A 16,944-nucleotide genomic window follows, 5' to 3' on the forward strand; every position below is an offset into this window, starting at 1 on the left:
ATCCCTCCCCTTCACCCCATCTCTTCTCTCTTCCTCTCTCTTTCATTCTCTCCTCTTTCTCTATCCCTCTGTCTCCTTCACCCCATCTTATCTCTTTTCTCTCTTTCCTTCTCCACCTCTTTCTCTATCCTCCTTCCCTCCCCTTCTACATCTCTTTTCCTCTTCCTTCTCTACCTCTTTTCTCTATCCCTCCTTCCTCCATTCCCCATCTCTTCCTCTCTTTCCTTCTCTGCCTCTTTCTCTATCCTCCATCCCTCCTTCACCCCATCTCTTCTCTCTTCCTCTCTTTTTCTCTCACCTCTTTCTCTATCCTCCATCACTCCCCTTCTGCCATCTCTTCTCTCTTACTCTCTATCTTATATCCATCATCCTCCCATTCACCCATCTCTTCTCTCTTCTCTCTCTTTCCTTCTCTATCTTCTCTTCCCTCATCCTCCCTTCACCCCATCTCTTTTCTCTTTCTCTATTTCATTATCTACCTCTTTCTCTATCCCTCATCCTCCCCTTCACCCCATCTCTTCTCTCTTTCTCTCTCTTTCTTCTTTATCTTTTATCTATATATCTCCCTCCCTTACCCCCATCTTTCTCTCTTCCTCTCTCTTTCCTTCTCTACCTCTTTCTCCATCCCTCCATCCCTCCCTTCACCCCATCTCTTCTCTCTTCCTCTCTCTTTCCTTCTCTACCTCTTTTCTCTATCCTCCATCACTCCCCTTCACCCCATCTCTTCTCTCTTTCCTTCTCTGCCTCTTTCTCTACTCCTCCATCCCTCCCTTCACCCCATCTCTTCTCTCTTCCTCTCTCTTTCCTTCTCTACTCTTTCTCTATCCCTCCATCCCTCCCTTCACCCCATCTCTTCTCTCTTCCTCTCTCTTTCCTTCTCTCACCTCTTTCTCTATCCCTCCATCCCTCCCCTTCGCCCATCTCTTCTCTCTCTCTCTCTTCCTTCTCTACCTCTTTCTCTATCCCTCCATCCTCCCCTTCCCCCTCTCTTCTCACTTTCCTTATCCCTCTTTCTCTCTCTCCTCCTCCCTCCTCTTCGCCCCTCTCTTCTCTCTCCTCTCCCTACTCCTTCTCTCCCTTTCTCTATCCCTCCATCCCTCCCCTTCTCTCACTCTCCTCTCTCTTTCCTTCTCTGCCTCTTTCTCTATCCATCTCATCCCTCCCCTTCACCCCATCTCTTCTCTCTTTCCTTCTCTACCTCTTCTCATCCCTCACCCCTCCCTTCACCCCATCTCTTCTCTCTTTCCTTCTCTACCTCTTTCTCTATCCCTCCATCCCTCCCTTCACCCATCTCTTCTCTCTTCCTCTCTTTCCTTCTCTACCTCTTTCTCTATCCTATCCCTCCTTACCCATCTCTTCTCTCTTTCCTTCTCTATCTTTCTCTATCCTCCATCTCCTACCCCCCATCTCTTCTCTCTTCCTCTCTCTTTCCTTCTCTACCTCTTTCTCTATCCCTCCATCCCTCCCCTTCACCCCCATCTCTTCTCTCTTCCTCTCTCTTTCCTTCTCTACCTCTTTCTCTATCCCTCCATCCCTCCCCTTCACCCCATCTCTCTCTCTCTTCCTCTCTCTTTCCTTCTCCACCTCTTTCTCTATCCCTCCATCCCTCCCCTTCACCCCATCTCTTCTCTCTTCTCTCTTTCCTTCTCTACCTCTTTCTCTATCCCTCCATCCCTCCCCTTCACCCCATCTCTTCTCTCTTCCTCTCTCTTTCCTTCTCTACCTCTTTCTCTATCCCTCCATCCCTCCCCTTCACCCCATCTCTTCTCTCTTCCTCTCTCTTTCCTTCTCTACCTCTTTCTCTATCCCTCCATCCCTCCCCTTCACCCCATCTCTTCTCTCTTCCTCTCTTCCTTCTCACCTCTTTCTCTATCCCTCCATCCCTCCCCTTCACCCCATCTCTTCTCTCTTCCTCTCTCTTTCCTTCTCCACCTCTTTCTCTATCCTCATCCATCCCTCCCCTTCACCCCATCTCTTCTCTCTTCCTCTCTCTTTCCTTCTCTACCTCTTTCTCTATCCCTCCATCCCTCCCCTTCACCCCATCTCTTCTCTCTTTCTCTTCTCTCACCTCTTTCTCTATCCCTCCATCCCTCCCCTTCACCCCATCTCTTCTCTCTTCCTCTCTCTTTCCTTCTCTACCTCTTTCTCTATCCCTCCATCCCTCCCCTTCACCCCATCTCTTCTCTCTTTCCTTCTCTACCTCTTTCTCTATCCCTCCATCCCTCCCTTCACCCCATCTCTTCTCTCTTCCTCTCTCTTTCCTTCTCTACCTCTTTCTCTATCCCTCCATCCCTCCCCTTCACCCATCTCTTCTCTCTTCCTCTCTCTTTCCTTCTCTACCTCTTCTCTATCCTCCATCCCTCCCCTTCACCCATCTTCTCTCTTCCTCTCTCTTTCCTTCTCTACCTCTTTCTCTATCCCTCCATCCCTCCCCTTCACCCCATCTCTTCTCTCTCCTTCCTTCTCCTACCTCTTTCTCTATCCCTCCATCCCTCCCCTTCGCCCCATCTCTTCTCTCTTTCCTTCTCTACCTCTTTCTCTATCCCTCCATCCCTCCCCTTCTTATCTCTTCTCTCTTTCCTTCTCCTCTTTCTCTATCCCTCCATCCCTCCCCTTCGCCCCATCTCTTCTCTCTTCCTCTCTCTTTCCTTCTCTACCTCTTTCTCTATCCCTCCATCCCTCCCCTTATTATCTCTTCTCTCTTTCCTTCTCTACCTCTTTCTCTATCCCTCCACCCCCCTTCACCCCCATCTCTTCTCTCTCTTTCCTTCTCTACCTCTTTCTCTATCCCTCCATCCCTCCCCTTCACCCCATCTCTTTCTCTTCCTCTCTCTTTCCTTCTCTACTCTTTCTTTCTCTATCCATCCCTCCTTCACCCCATCTCTTCTCTCTTCCCCCTTTTTCCTTCCTTCTCTCACCCCATCTCTTCTCTCTTTTCCTTCTCTATCCCTCCATCCCTCCCCTTCACCCCATCTCTTCCTCTCTCTTTCCTTCTCTACCTCTTTCTCTATCCCTCCATCCCTCCCCTTCACCCATCTCTTCTCTCTTCCTCTCTCTTTCCTTCTCTACCTCTTTCTCTATCCATCCCTCCCCTTCACCCCATCTCTTCTCTCTTTCCTTCTCTACCTCTTTCTCTATCCCTCCATCCCTCCTTCACCCCATCTCTTCTCTCTTTCATTATCACCTCTTTCTCTATCCCTCCATCCCTCCCCCTTCGCCCCATCTCTTCTCTCTTCCTCTCTCTTTCCTTCTCTACCTCTTTCTCTATCCCTCCATCCCTCCCCTTCCCATCTCTTCTCTCTTTCCTTCTCTACCTCTTTCTCTATCCCTCCATCCCTCCCCTTCGCCCCATCTCTTCTCTCTTTCCTTCTCTACCTCTTTCTCTATCCCTCCATCCCTCCCTTCACCCCATCTCTTCTCTCTTCCTCTCTCTTTCCTTCTCCACCTCTTTCTCTATCCCCTCCATCCCTCCCCTTCACCCCATCTCTTCTCTCTTTCTCTCTTTCCTTCTCTACCTCTTTCTCTATCCCTCCATCCCTCCCCTTCACCCCATCTCTTCTCTCTTCCTCTCTCTTTCCTTCTACCTCTTTCTCTATCCCTCCATCCCTCCCCTTCACCCCATCCTCTCTCTTTCCTTCTCACCTCTTTCTCTACCATCCCTCTTCACCCCTCATCCTCCCTCTCTCTTTTTCTCTTCTCTCTCCTCTTTCTCCCATCTCTTTCCTTCTCTACCTCTTTCTCTAGCCTCCATCCTCTCACCCCATCTCTTCTCTCTTTCTTTCTACCTCTTTCTCTATCCCTCCATCCCTCCCCTTGCCCCATCTCTTCTCTCTTCCTCTCTCTTTCCTTCTCTACCTCTGTCTCTATCCCTCCATCCCTCCCCTTCGCCCCATCTCTTCTCTCTTTCCTTCTCTACCTCTTTCTCTATCCCTCCATCCCTCCCCTTCACCCCATCTCTTCTCTCTTTCCTTCTCTACCTCTTTCTCTATCCCTCCATCCCTCCCCTTCACCCCATCTCTTCTCTCTTCCTCTCTCTTTCCTTCTCCACCTCTTTCTCTATCCCTCCATCCCTCCCCTTCGCCCCATCTCTTCTCTCTTCCTCTCTCTTTCCTTCTCTACCTCTTTCTCTATCCCTCTATCCCTCCCCTTCACCCCATCTCTTCTCTCTTCCTCTCTCTTTCCTTCTCTACCTCTTTCTCTATCCCTCCATCCCTCCCCTTCACCCCATCTCTTCTCTCTTCCTCTCTCTTTCCTTCTCCACCTCTTTCTCTATCCCTCTATCCATCCCTCCCCTTCACCCCATCTCTTCTCTCTTCCTCTCTCTTTCCTTCTCTACCTCTTTCTCTATCCCTCCATCCCTCCCCTTCACCCCATCTCTTCTCTCTTTCCTTCTCTCTCTTTCTCTATCCCTCCATCCCTCCCCTTCGCCCCATCTCTTCTCTCTTCCTCTCTCTTTCCTTCTCTACCTCTTTCTCTATCCCTCCATCCCTCCCTTCACCCCATCTCTTCTCTCTTTCCTTCTCTACCTCTTTCTCTATCCCTCCATCCCTCCCCTTCACCCCATCTCTTCTCTCTTCCTCTCTCTTTCCTTCTCTACCTCTTTCTCTATCCCTCCATCCCTCCCCTTCACCCCATCTCTTCTCTCTTCCTCTCTCTTTCCTTCTCCACCTCTTTCTCTATCCCTCTATCCCTCCCCTTCACCCCATCTCTTCTCTCTTCCTCTCTCTTTCCTTCTCCACCTCTTTCTCTATCCCTCCATCCCTCCCCTTCACCCCATCTCTTCTCTCTTTCCTTCTCTACCTCTTTCTCTATCCCTCCATCCCTCCCCTTCACCCCATCTCTTCTCTCTTCCTCTCTCTTTCCTTCTCCACCTCTTTCTCTATCCCTCTATCCCTCCCCTTCACCCCATCTCTTCTCTCTTTCCTTCTCTACCTCTTTCTCTATCCCTCCATCCCTCCCCTTCACCCCATCTCTTCTCTCTTCCTCTCTCTTTCCTTCTCCACCTCTTTCTCTATCCCTCCATCCCTCCCCTTCACCCCATCTCTTCTCTCTTCCTCTCTCTTTCCTTCTCTACCTCTTTCTCTATCCCTCCATCCCTCCCCTTCACCCCATCTCTTCTCTCTTCCTCTCTCTTTCCTTCTCCACCTCTTTCTCTATCCCTCCATCCCTCCCCTTCACCCCATCTCTTCTCTCTTTCCTTCTCTACCTCTTTCTCTATCCCTCTATCCCTCCCCTTCACCCCATCTCTTCTCTCTTTCCTTCTCTACCTCTTTCTCTATCCCTCCATCCCTCCCCTTCACCCCATCTCTTCTCTCTTCCTCTCTCTTTCCTTCTCTACCTCTTTCTCTATCCCTCCATCCCTCCCCTTCACCCCATCTCTTCTCTCTTCCTCTCTCTTTCCTTCTCTACCTCTTTCTCTATCCCTCCATCCCTCCCCTTCACCCCATCTCTTCTCTCTTTCCTTCTCTACCTCTTTCTCTATCCCTCCATCCCTCCCCTTCACCCCATCTCTTCTCTCTTCCTCTCTCTTTCCTTCTCTACCTCTTTCTCTATCCCTCCATCCCTCCCCTTCACCCCATCTCTTCTCTCTTTCCTTCTCTACCTCTTTCTCTATCCCTCCATCCCTCCCCTTCACCCCATCTCTTCTCTCTTCCTCTCTCTTTCCTTCTCTACCTCTTTCTCTATCCCTCCATCCCTCCCCTTCGCCCCATCTCTTCTCTCTTCCTCTCTCTTTCCTTCTCTACCTCTTTCTCTATCCCTCCATCCCTCCCCTTCACCCCATCTCTTCTCTCTTTCCTTCTCTACCTCTTTCTCTATCCCTCCATCCCTCCCCTTCGCCCCATCTCTTCTCTCTTCCTCTCTCTTTCCTTCTCTACCTCTTTCTCTATCCCTCCATCCCTCCCCTTCGCCCCATCTCTTCTCTCTTCCTCTCTCTTTCCTTCTCCACCTCTTTCTCTATCCCTCCATCCCTCCCCTTCACCCCATCTCTTCTTCTTTCCCTCTACCTCTTTCTCTATCCCTCTCCCCTTCACCCCATCTCTTCTCTCTTTCCTTCTCCACCTCTTTCTCTATCCCTCCATCCCTCCCCTTCGCCCCATCTCTTCTCTCTTCCTCTCTCTTTCCTTCTCTACCTCTTTCTCTATCCCTCTATCCCTCCCCTTCGCCCCATCTCTTCTCTCTTCCTCTCTCTTTCCTTCTCTACCTCTTTCTCTATCCCTCCATCCCTCCCCTTCACCCCATCTCTTCTCTCTTCCTCTCTCTTTCCTTCTCTACCTCTTTCTCTATCCCTCCATCCCTCCCCTTCGCCCCATCTCTTCTCTCTTCCTCTCTCTTTCCTTCTCTACCTCTTTCTCTATCCCTCCATCCCTCCCCTTCACCCCATCTCTTCTCTCTTTCCTTCTCTACCTCTTTCTCTATCCCTCCATCCCTCCCCTTCGCCCCATCTCTTCTCTCTTCCTCTCTCTTTCCTTCTCCACCTCTTTCTCTATCTCTCCACCCCTCCTCCATCCCTCCCCACCCCTACTATTCACTCTCTTCCCTCCCTATCTCTCCACCCCTCCTCCATCCCACCCCACCCCTACTATTCACTCTCTTCCCTCCCTATCCCTCCAGCCCTCCTCCATCCCTTCCTTCCTTCCTAATCTCCAGGCCAGTACTGTGGGAAACATCTCAGGTGGCTCCCTCCCTCCCTCCCTTCCACTCTCCCTCTTTGCTCTGGACAGCAGCCTGAATACTGGTTCATTGCCGGGGAGAATCCATTAGCTCCGTATCCCAGGCTGCATCCACAGAACAGCAGGGAAAAGACTCTCCCTTCATCCCTCCATTCTCGCCTCCCGCCGGTCCCAGGGAGAAAACACAAAACACACCTTTTTCCATTCTTTCGTCAGCTGGTAATTTACTGCACTCCCCACTTCTTGGCACAGGGCTTCAGTCTGATTACACGTCAGTGTTGTTGCAACCAGCCGACAGTTTGCCCAGCAGTGGCAGGCAGAGAAGAAACATGTGATATCATAGAATCACACAGGCAGAAGTCCACTGTAGTAGAGACCTTGGTTCAAATAGTACTTGTTTCCTTGAAAATAATCTGAGCATTTGATTATGTCTTCCTGGAGTGACAGATGGGAGAGGTTTGCACTTTTGGGTCTACACCATTAGTTCAGTTGTGTCAGGCAAGCTCAGAAAGCGCAGTGAAGTATTTTAAATAAAGCAAATACTATTTGCACCCAGGCCTGATGTAGTCACTTAAATCTAGTGCTTGGGTGGCTGATACGGAGGTCTTAGGTTTACATTGGCACCGGACCATAAACTTGCCTTGTTTTAATGTATACAAGACCTGTTGGCATGACCAGACCATACATGACCACACAGCCCCAGAGGAGACCGTATATGATTCTGAATTTATATGACTGGCTGTCGTGTTCGTGTAGCGGCTACAGAGATGGGCCGTCAGCGACAGACAGACAGACAGGCCGACAGGCAGAACAGCATGGTGTCTGATTAGCTCATGTCTGAGTGATGGGGTGTAACGATGATGACAGGTCAGGATTATGTGTGATCAGCCGGACGGCGGAAGCTGTGACTTGGCGTTAGTTTATCTCTGACAGGGCCGTGCTGAGTCCAACTCCCTCAGCCTTCAGCTGATGCGCTCAGTCACATTGAAGTTCCATTACCATAGTTTTGTGGTTGACACGTGACAAACTTTCACAATTTGTTCCTCTTGAATCCAGTCATACCACTTGTACAAAACACTGTTGTTCAAAACCAATAGGCCTAAAGTACAATTTGTATACGCTTTCTAAATGAGCCAGAGATGTCTGGGGCTGACGTAGATGGGCAGATGGTCTGTGATGGTTTGTGATGGTCAATGCTGGCGTGCCCTCTCTGGAGTGTCTGTCCATGTCTGGTGTTGCCGAGCTGAGAGGCTGTTGTCAATGACAGATGGGCCCTGATTGGCTAGAGTTGTTGGTTCCAAGGCTGTTGCTATGGCAAGGCTGTTCCAACATCTCAGACACTCTGGACCCACTCCAAAATACATACCTCCCCAACAGATCCACAGATAACACAATCTCAACTGCACTCCACACTGCCCTCACCCACATAGACAAATTGAATACCTACAGTGTCTTGAAAGTATTGGCCCCCTTGAACTTTGCGACCTTTTGCCACATTTCAGGCTTCAAACATAAAGATATAAAACTGTATTTTTTTGTGAAGAATCAACAACAAGTGGGACACAATCATGAAGTGGAACAACATTCATTGGATATTTCAAACTTTTTAACAAATCAAAAACTGAAAAATTGGGAGTGCAAAATTATTCAAAACAGCACATCCGCCATCAACACAGGGGCCCTCAGGGGTGCGTGCTTAGTCCCACGACTGCATGGGTGAATACCATCATCAAGTTTGCTGACGACGTGAAGGTGATAGGAGGGATCACTGGCCAGAGGGAAGAGTGGCTCAGGAGGGATCACTGACGAGGAAGAGGTCAGAGGGAGACATGACAGTGTGCTGACGCGTGAAGGTGTAGGAGGGATCAAGGAAGTGGTCAGGAGGGATGCTGGCAAGTGAAGGGAAGGAGGGATCACTGATGAGGAAGAGGTCAGAGGGACATGACAGTGTGCTCACGTGAAGGTGGTAGGAGGGATCACTGGCGAGGAAGAGGTCAGAGGGAGACATGGCAGTGTGCTGACGGCGTGAAGGTGAAGGAGGGATAGGAGGGATCACAGTGTGACGACGTGAAAGAGGCCAGAGGGGAGACATGGCAGTGTGCTGACGACGTGAAGGTGATAGGAGGGATCACTGACGAGGAAGAGGTCAGAGGAGACATGGCAGTGTGCTGACGATGACGTGAAGGTGATAGGAGGGATCACTGACGAGGAAGAGGTCAGAGGAGACATGACAGTGTGTCGTGAAGGTGATAGGAGGATCACTGACGAGGAAGAGGTCAGAGGGAGACATGGCAGTGTGCTGACGACGTGAAGGTCAGGAGGGATCACTGATGAGGAAGAGGCCAGAGGATCACTGAGGAAGAGGTCAGAGGGAGACATGACAGTGTGCTGACGACGTGAAGGTGATAGGAGGGATCACTGATGAGGAAGAGGTCAGAGGGAGACATGACAGTGTGCTGACGACGTGAAGGTGATAGGAGGGATCACTGACGAGGAAGAGGCCAGAGGGATCACTGAGGAAGAGGTCAGAGGAGACATGGCAGTGTGCTGACGACGGAAAGGAGGTCGAGGAAGAGGTCAGAGGGAGACATGACAGTGTGCTGACGACGTGAAGGTGATAGGAGGGATCACTGATGAGGAATGGAGTGTGCCAGAGGGAGGATCACTGAGGCCAGAGGAGACATGGCAGTGTGCTGAGCGTGAAGGTGATAGGAGGGATCACTGATGAGGAAGAGGTCAGAGGGGAGACATGACAGTGTGCTGACGACGTGAAGGTGATAGGAGGGATCACTGACGAGGAAGAGGTCAGAGGGGACATGACAGTGTGCTGACGACGTGAAGGTGATAGGAGGGATCACTGAGGTGAGGAATGAGGCCGTGAAGGTGGTAGGAGGGATCACTGATGAGGAAGAGGTCAGAGGAGACATGACAGTGTGCTGACGGCGTGAAGGTGATAGGAGGGATCACTGACGAGGAAGAGGTCAGAGGGATCACTGATGAGGAAGAGGTCAGAGGGAGACATGACAGTGTGCTGACGACGTGAAGGTGATAGGAGGGATCACTGATGAGGAAGAGGTCAGAGGGGATGACAGTGTGCTGACGCGTGAAGGTGAAGGAGGGATCACTGATGAGGAGAGGTCAGAGGGAGACATGACAGTGTGCTGACGACGTGAAGGTGATAGGAGGGATCACTGATGAGGAAGAGGTCAGAGGACACTGATGAGTGAAGGAGGATCACTGATGAGGAAGAGGTCAGAGGGAGACATGACAGTGTGCTGACGGCGTGAAAGGTGATAGGAGGGATCACTGATGAGGAAGGGTCAGAGGTAGACATGGCAGTGTGCTGACGGCGTGAAGGTGATAGGAAGGGATCACTGATGAGGAAGGTCAGAGGAGACATGACAGTGTGCTGACAGCGTGAAAGGTGGTAGGAGGGATCACTGAGGAAAGAGGTCAGAGGAGACATGGCAGTGTGCTGGCGACGTGAAGGTGATAGGAGGATCACTGATGAGGAAGAGGTCAGAGGAACATGACAGTGTGCTGACAGCGTGAAGGTGATAGGAGGGATCACTGACGAGGAAGAGGTCAGAGGGACATGACAGTGTGCTGACGACGTGAAGGTGATAGGAGGATCACTGACGAGGGGGAAGAGGCCAGAGGGATCATTGACGAGGAAGGAGGTCAGAGGAGACATGACAGTGTGCTGACAGCGTGAAGGTGATAGGAGGGATCACTGATGAGGAAGAGGAGTCAGAGGAGACATGGCAGTGTGCTGACGACGTGAAGGTGATAGGAGGGATCACTGACGAGGAAGAGGCCAGAGGAGACATGACAGTGTGCTGACGACGTGAAGGTGATAGGAGGGATCAGCGAGGAAGAGGTCAGAGGGAGACATGACAACAAGCGTGAAGGTGATAGGAGGGATCACTGGCGAGGGAAAGAGGTCAGAGGAGACATGACAGTGTGCTGACGACGTGAAGGTGATAGGAGGGATCACTGACGAGGAAGAGGCCAGAGGAGACATGACAGTGTGCTGACGACGTGAAAGGTGATAGGAGAGGCATCACTGACGAGGAAAGAGGCCAGAGGGAACATGACAGTGTGCTGGCGGCGTGAAAGGTGATAGGAGGGATCACTGGCGAGGGAAGAGGTCAGAGAAGGAGACATGGCAGTGTGCTGACAGCGTGAAGGTGGTAGGAGGGATCACTGACGAGGAAGAGCCAGAGGAGACATGACAGTGTGCTGGCAGCAGCGTGAAGGTGATAGGAGGGATCACTGATGAGGGAAGAGGTCAGAGGGAGACATGGCAGTGTGCTGGAAGTGAAGGTGATAGGAGGATCACTGATGAGAAGGTCAGAGGGAACATGACAGTGTACTGGCAAGCGTGAAGGTGATAGGAGGGATCACTGATGAGGAAGAGGTCAGAGGAGACATGACAGTGTGCTGACGGCGTGAAGGTGATAGGAGGGATCACTGATGAGGAAGAGGCCAGAGGGATCACTGACGAGGAAGAGGTCAGAAGGAGACATGACAGTGTGCTGACAGCGTGAAGGTGGTAGGGAGGGATCACTGATGAGAAGAGGCCAGAGGATCACTGATGAGGAAGAGGTCAGAGGAGACATGACAGTGTGCTGGCGGCGTGAAGGTGATAGGAGGGATCACTGATGAGGAAGAGGCCAGAGGATCACTGACGAGGAAAGAGGTCAGAGGAGACATGACAGTGTGCTGACGACGTGAAGGTGATAGGAGGATCACTGATGAGGAAGAGGCCAGAGGGATCACTGATGAGGAAGAGGTCAGGAGACATGACAGTGTGCTGGCGACGTGAAGGTGGTAGGAGGGATCACTGATGAGGAAGAGGTCAGGGAACATGACAGTGTGCTGACGACGTGAAGGTGATAGGAGGGATCACTGATGAGGAAGAGGCCAGAGGATCACTGATGAGGAAGAGGTCAGAGGAACATGACAGTGTGCTGACAGCGTGAAAGGTGGTAGGAGGATCACTGATGAGGAAGAGGTCAGAGGAACATGACAGTGTGCTGACGGCGTGAAAGGTGATAGGAGGATCACTGATGAGGAAGAGGGTCAGAGGATCACTGAGGAAGAGGTCAGAGGAACATGGCAGTGTGCTGACGACGTGAAGGTGGTAGGAGGGATCACTGATGAGGAAGAGGTCAGAGGAACATGGCAGTGTGCTGACGACGTGAAGGTGATAGGAGGGATCACTGACGAGGAAGAGGTCAGAGGGAACATGACAGTGTGCTGGCGGCGTGAAGGTGATAGGAGGGATCACTGACGAGGAAGAGGCCAGAGGAGACATGACAGTGTGCTGACACGTAGAAGGTGGTAGGAGGGATCACTGATGGGAAGAGGCCAGAGGAGACATGACAGTGTGCTGACGACGTGAAGGTGATAGGAGGGATCACTGATGAGGAAGAGGTCAGAGGATCACTGATGAGGAAGAGGGTCAGAGGGAGACATGACAGTGTGCTGACGACGTGAAGGTGATAGGAGGATCACTGATGAGGAAGAGGGTCAGAGGGATCACTGATGAGGAAGAGGTCAGAAGGAACATGACAGTGTGCTGACGACGTGAAGGTGATAGGAGGGATCACTGATGAGGAAGAGGTCAGAGGGATCACTGATGAGGAAGAGGTCAGAGGAGACATGACAGTGTGCTGACAGCGTGAAGAAGAAAGGTGATAGGAGGGATCCACTGATGAGGAAGGTCAGAGGATCACTGATGAGGAAGAAGGTCAGAGAACATGACGTGTGCTGACGACGTGAAAGGTGGTAGGAAGGGATCACTGACGAGGAAGAGGCCAGAGGGAGACATGACAGTGTGCTGACGACGTGAAGGTGATAGGAGGGATCACTGATGAGGAAGAGGTCAGAGGGAACATGGCAGTGTGCTGCCACGTGAAGGTGGTAGGGATCACTGGCGAGGAAGAGGTCAGGGAACATGACAGTGTGCCTTTGACGTGAAGAAGGTGGTAGGAGGGATCACTGACAAGGAAGAGGCCAGAGGGAGACATGACAGTGTGCTGGCCAGCGTGAGAAGGTGGTAGGAGGGATCACTGATGAGGAAAGGTCAGAGAGACATGACAGTGTGCTGACGCGTGAAGGTGTCCCGGAGGGATCACTGACGAGGGAAAGAGGCCAGAGGGGAACATGACAGTGTGCTGACGACGTGAAGGTGATAGGAGGGATCACTGACGAGGAAAGGTCAGAGGGAACATGGCAGTGTGCTGGCAGCGTGAAGGTGGTAGGAGGGATCACTGACGAGGGAAGAGGTCAGAGGGATCACTGAGGAAGAGGTCAGAGTGAAGAACATGGCAGTGTGCTGGCGAAGCGTGAAGGTAGTAGGAGGATCACTGATAGGGAAGAGGTCAGAGGGAACATAGGCAGTGTGCTGACGACGTGAAAGGTGATAGGAGAGGGATCACTGACGAGAGAGGTCAGAGGATCACTGACGAGGAAGAGGCCAGAGGGGAGACATGACAGTGTGCTGGCAGGCATTGAAGGTGGTAGGAAGGATCACTGATGAGGAAGAGGCCAGAGGATCACTGACGAGGAAGAGGTCAGAGAACATGACAGTGTGCTGATGACGTGAAGGTGATAGGAGGGATCACTGATGAGGAAGGGTCAGAGGGATCACTGATGAGGAAGAGGTCAGAGGGAGACATGACAGTGTGCTGACGTGAAGGTGGTAGGAGGATCACTGATGAGGAAGAGGCCAGAGGATCACTGACGAGGGGAAGAGGGTCAGGGAGACATGACAGTGTGCTGACGACGTGAGAAAGGTGTCCGGGAGAGGGATCACTGATGAGGAAGAGGTCAGAGGGATCACTGATGAGAAGAGGTCAGAGGGGAACATGACAGTGTGCTGGCAGCGTGAAGGTGATAGGAGGGATCACTGATGAGGAAGAGGTCAGAGGGATCACTGATGAGGAAGAGGTCAGAGGGAGACATGGCAGTGTGCTGACGACGTGAAGGTGGTAGTTGGATCACTGACGAGGAAGAGGTCAGAGGGGAGACATGGCAGTGTGCTGACGACGTGAAGGTGATAGGAGGGATCACTGATGAGGAAGAGGCCAGAGGGAGACATGACAGTGTGCTGACGACGTGAAGGTGATAGGAGGGATCACTGATGAGAAGAGGTCAGAGGGAGACATGACAGTGTGCTGACGACGGAAGGTGATAGGAGGGATCACTGATGAGGAAGAGGCCAGAGGGATCACTGACGAGGAAGAGGTCAGAGGGAACATGACAGTGTGCTGACGGCGTGAAGGTGGTAGGAGGGATCACTGATGAGGAAGAGGCCAGAGGATCACTGATGAGGAAGAGGTCAGAGGAGACATGACAGTGTGCTGACGACGTGAAGGTGATAGGAGGATCACTGATGAGGAAGAGGCCAGAGGGATCACTGACGAGGGAAGAGGTCAGAGGGAGACATGACAGTGTGCTGACGGCGTGAAGGTGATAGGAGGGATCACTGATGAGAAGAGGCCAGAGGGATCACTGATGAGGAAGAGGTCAGAGGAGACATGACAGTGTGCGGCGGCGTGAAGGTGGTAGGAGGATCACTGATGAGGAAGAAGTCAGAGGGAACATGACAGTGCTGACACGTGAAAGGTGGTGGAAGGATCACTGATGAGGAAGAGGTCAGAGGGAGACATGACAGTGTGCTGACGACGTGAAGGTGGTAGGAGGGATCACTGATGAGGAAGAGGTCAGAGGTAGACATGACAGTGTGCTGACGGACGTGAAGGTGATGGGGAGGGATCACTGATGAGGAAGAGGTCAGAGGATCACTGATGAGGAAGAGGTCAGAGGGGAGACATGGCAGTGTGCTGACGACGTGAAGGTGATAGGAGGGATCACTGATGAGGAAGAGGTCAGAGGGATCACTGATGAGAAGAGGTCAGAGGAGACATGGCAGTGTGCTGACACGTGAAGGTGGTAGGAGGAGGGATCACTGACGGGAAGAGGTCAGAGGGAGACATGACAGTGTGCTGACGACGTGAAGGTGATAGGAGGGATCACTGATGAGGAAGAAGGTCAGAGGGAGACATGACAGTGTGCTGGACGTGAAGGTGATAGGAGGGATCACTGATGAGGGAAGAGGTCAGAGGGAGACATGACAGTGTGCTGACGACGTGAAGGTGATAGGAGGGATCACTGATGAGGAAGAGGTCAGAGGGAGACATGACAGTGTGCTGACGACGTGAAGGTGATAGGAGGGATCACTGACGAGGAAAGGGGGTCAGAGGGAACATGACAGTGTGCTGACAGCGTGGAAGGTGATAGGAGGATCACTGACGAGGAAGAGCCAGAGGGAGACATGGCAGTGTGCTGGCAGCGTGAAGGTGATAGGAGGGATCACTGATGAGGAAGAGTCAGAGGGAGACATGGCAGTGTGCTGACGACGTGAAGGTGGTAGGAGGGATCACTGATGAGGAAGAGGTCAGAGGGATCACTGACGAGGAAGAGTCAGAGGGAGACATGGCAGTGTGCTGACGACGTGAAGGTGGTAGGGGGATCACTGACGAGAAGAGTCAGGGAGACATGGCAGTGTGCTGACGACGTGAAGGTGGTAGGGGGATCACTGGACGAGGAAGAGGTCAGAGGGAGACATGGCAGTGTGCTGAGCGACGTGAAAGGTGATAGGAGGGATCACTGATGAGGAAGAGGTCAGAGGGAGACATGGCAGTGTGCTGACAGGACAACAACCTCTCCTCAACATCAGCAAGACAAAGGATCTGATCGTGGACAACAGGAAACAGGAGGGGGTTAACACGCCCCGTCCGTATTGCCCGATGGGGCTGTAGTGGAGCGGGTCGAGAGCATCAAATTCCTCGGTGTCCACATCACTAAGGAATTAACAGGTCCGCCACACACTCACCCATGCTCACACATACTGACTCTACCCACACGCTCACACACACTGGACTCTACCCACACGCTCACACACACTGGACTCTACCCACATGCTCACACATACTGGACTCTACCCCACACGCTCACACTGGACTCTACCCACACGCTCACACACACTGGACTCTACCCACACGCTCACACACACTGGACTGTACCCACACGCTCACACACACTGGACTCTACCCACACGCTCCACACACTGGACTCTACCCACACGCTCACACACACTGGACTCTACCCACATGCTCACACACACTGGACTCTACCCACACGCTCACACACACTGGACTCTACCCACATGCTCACACATACTGGACTCTACCCACGCTCACATACACTGGACTCTACCCACACGCTCACACACACTGGACTCTACCCATGCTCACACATACTGACTCTACCCACATGCTCACACACTGGACTCTACCCACATGCTCACACACACTGGACTCTACCCACATGCTCACACATACTGGACTCTACCCACACGCTCACACACATACTGGACTCTACCCACATGCTCACACATACTGACTCTACCCACATGCTCACACATACTGGACTCTACCCCACACTCACACATACTGACTCTACCCACATGCTCACACATACTGGACTCTACCCACATGCTCACACATACTGGACTCTACCCACATGCTCACACATACTGGACTCTACCCACACACTCACACATACTGGACTCTACCCATATGCTCACACATACTGGGCTCTACCCATACGCTCACACACACTGGACCTACCCACATGCTCACACATACTGGACTCTACCCACACGCCACACATACTGGACTCTACCCACATGCTCACACATACTGACTCTACCACATGCTCACACATACTGGACTCTACCCACATGCACACATACTGGACTCTACCCACACACTCACACATACTGGACTCTACCCACATGCTCACACATACTGGACTCTACCCATACGCTCACACACACTGGACTCTACCCACATGCTCACACATACTAGACTCTACCCACACGCTCACACATACTGGACTCTACCCATGCTCACACATACTGGACTCTACCCACATGCTCACACACACTGGGCTCTACCCATACGCTCACACATACTGGACTCTACCCACATGCTCACACATACTGGACTCTACCCACATGCTCACACACATACTGACTCTACCCACATGCTCACACATACTGGACCTTACCCACATGCTCACACATACTGGACTCTACCCACATGCTCACACATACTGGACTCCACATACTGACTCTACCCACATGCTCACACATACTGGACTCTCATGCTCACACATACTTACACTGACACCCTGTATA

At 51.9% G+C, this 16,944-nt stretch overlaps 1 protein-coding gene across 49 annotated transcripts; it reads right to left on the reverse strand.

The window, feature by feature from the left end:
* Positions 1 to 1,634: 1,634 nt before the first annotated feature.
* LOC127925611 (octapeptide-repeat protein T2-like) lies at positions 1,635 to 7,168 on the reverse strand. Of its 49 annotated transcripts, none has more exons than XM_052510638.1 (8): positions 6,345 to 7,168; positions 6,203 to 6,273; positions 5,745 to 5,805; positions 5,339 to 5,673; positions 4,740 to 4,800; positions 4,527 to 4,597; positions 3,917 to 3,977; positions 1,635 to 1,794 (listed from the first exon to the last, which is right to left on the reverse strand). In XM_052510638.1, exons 1-8 carry the CDS (start codon positions 6,505 to 6,507, stop codon positions 1,682 to 1,684), a joined length of 936 nt encoding a protein of 311 aa, XP_052366598.1. In that variant the 5' UTR covers positions 6,508 to 7,168; the 3' UTR covers positions 1,635 to 1,681. The 49 variants fall into 49 exon arrangements, 3 of the variants coding, with proteins under 3 accessions (XP_052366598.1, XP_052366597.1, XP_052366599.1); XM_052510637.1 differs by lacking the exon at positions 4,740 to 4,800 and adding an exon at positions 5,146 to 5,206; XM_052510639.1 differs by lacking the exon at positions 4,527 to 4,597 and adding an exon at positions 4,191 to 4,261 and having other exon boundaries at positions 5,339 to 5,602; positions 5,674 to 5,805.
* Positions 7,169 to 16,944: the final 9,776 nt, after the last annotated feature.

The sequence above is a fragment of the Oncorhynchus keta genome, unplaced genomic scaffold (genome assembly GCF_023373465.1).
Source record: "Oncorhynchus keta strain PuntledgeMale-10-30-2019 unplaced genomic scaffold, Oket_V2 Un_contig_5921_pilon_pilon, whole genome shotgun sequence".
Classification (NCBI taxonomy): domain Eukaryota; kingdom Metazoa; phylum Chordata; class Actinopteri; order Salmoniformes; family Salmonidae; genus Oncorhynchus; species Oncorhynchus keta.

Bases quoted from the DNA above. Each gene is read 5' to 3' on its own strand.
- LOC127925611 (XM_052510638.1), bottom strand. From the start codon at position 6,507: ATGGAGGAGGGGTGGAGAGATAGAGAAAGAGGTGGAGAAGGAAAGAGA. The intron at 5,674-5,744 runs GTAGAGAAGGAA...ATAGAGAAAGAG, and splicing joins ATGGAGGGATAGAGAAAGAG to GTAGAGAAGGAAAGAGAGAG. The intron at 4,801-5,338 runs GTAGAGAAGGAA...ATAGAGAAAGAG, and splicing joins ATGGAGGGATAGAGAAAGAG to GTAGAGAAGGAAAGAGAGAA.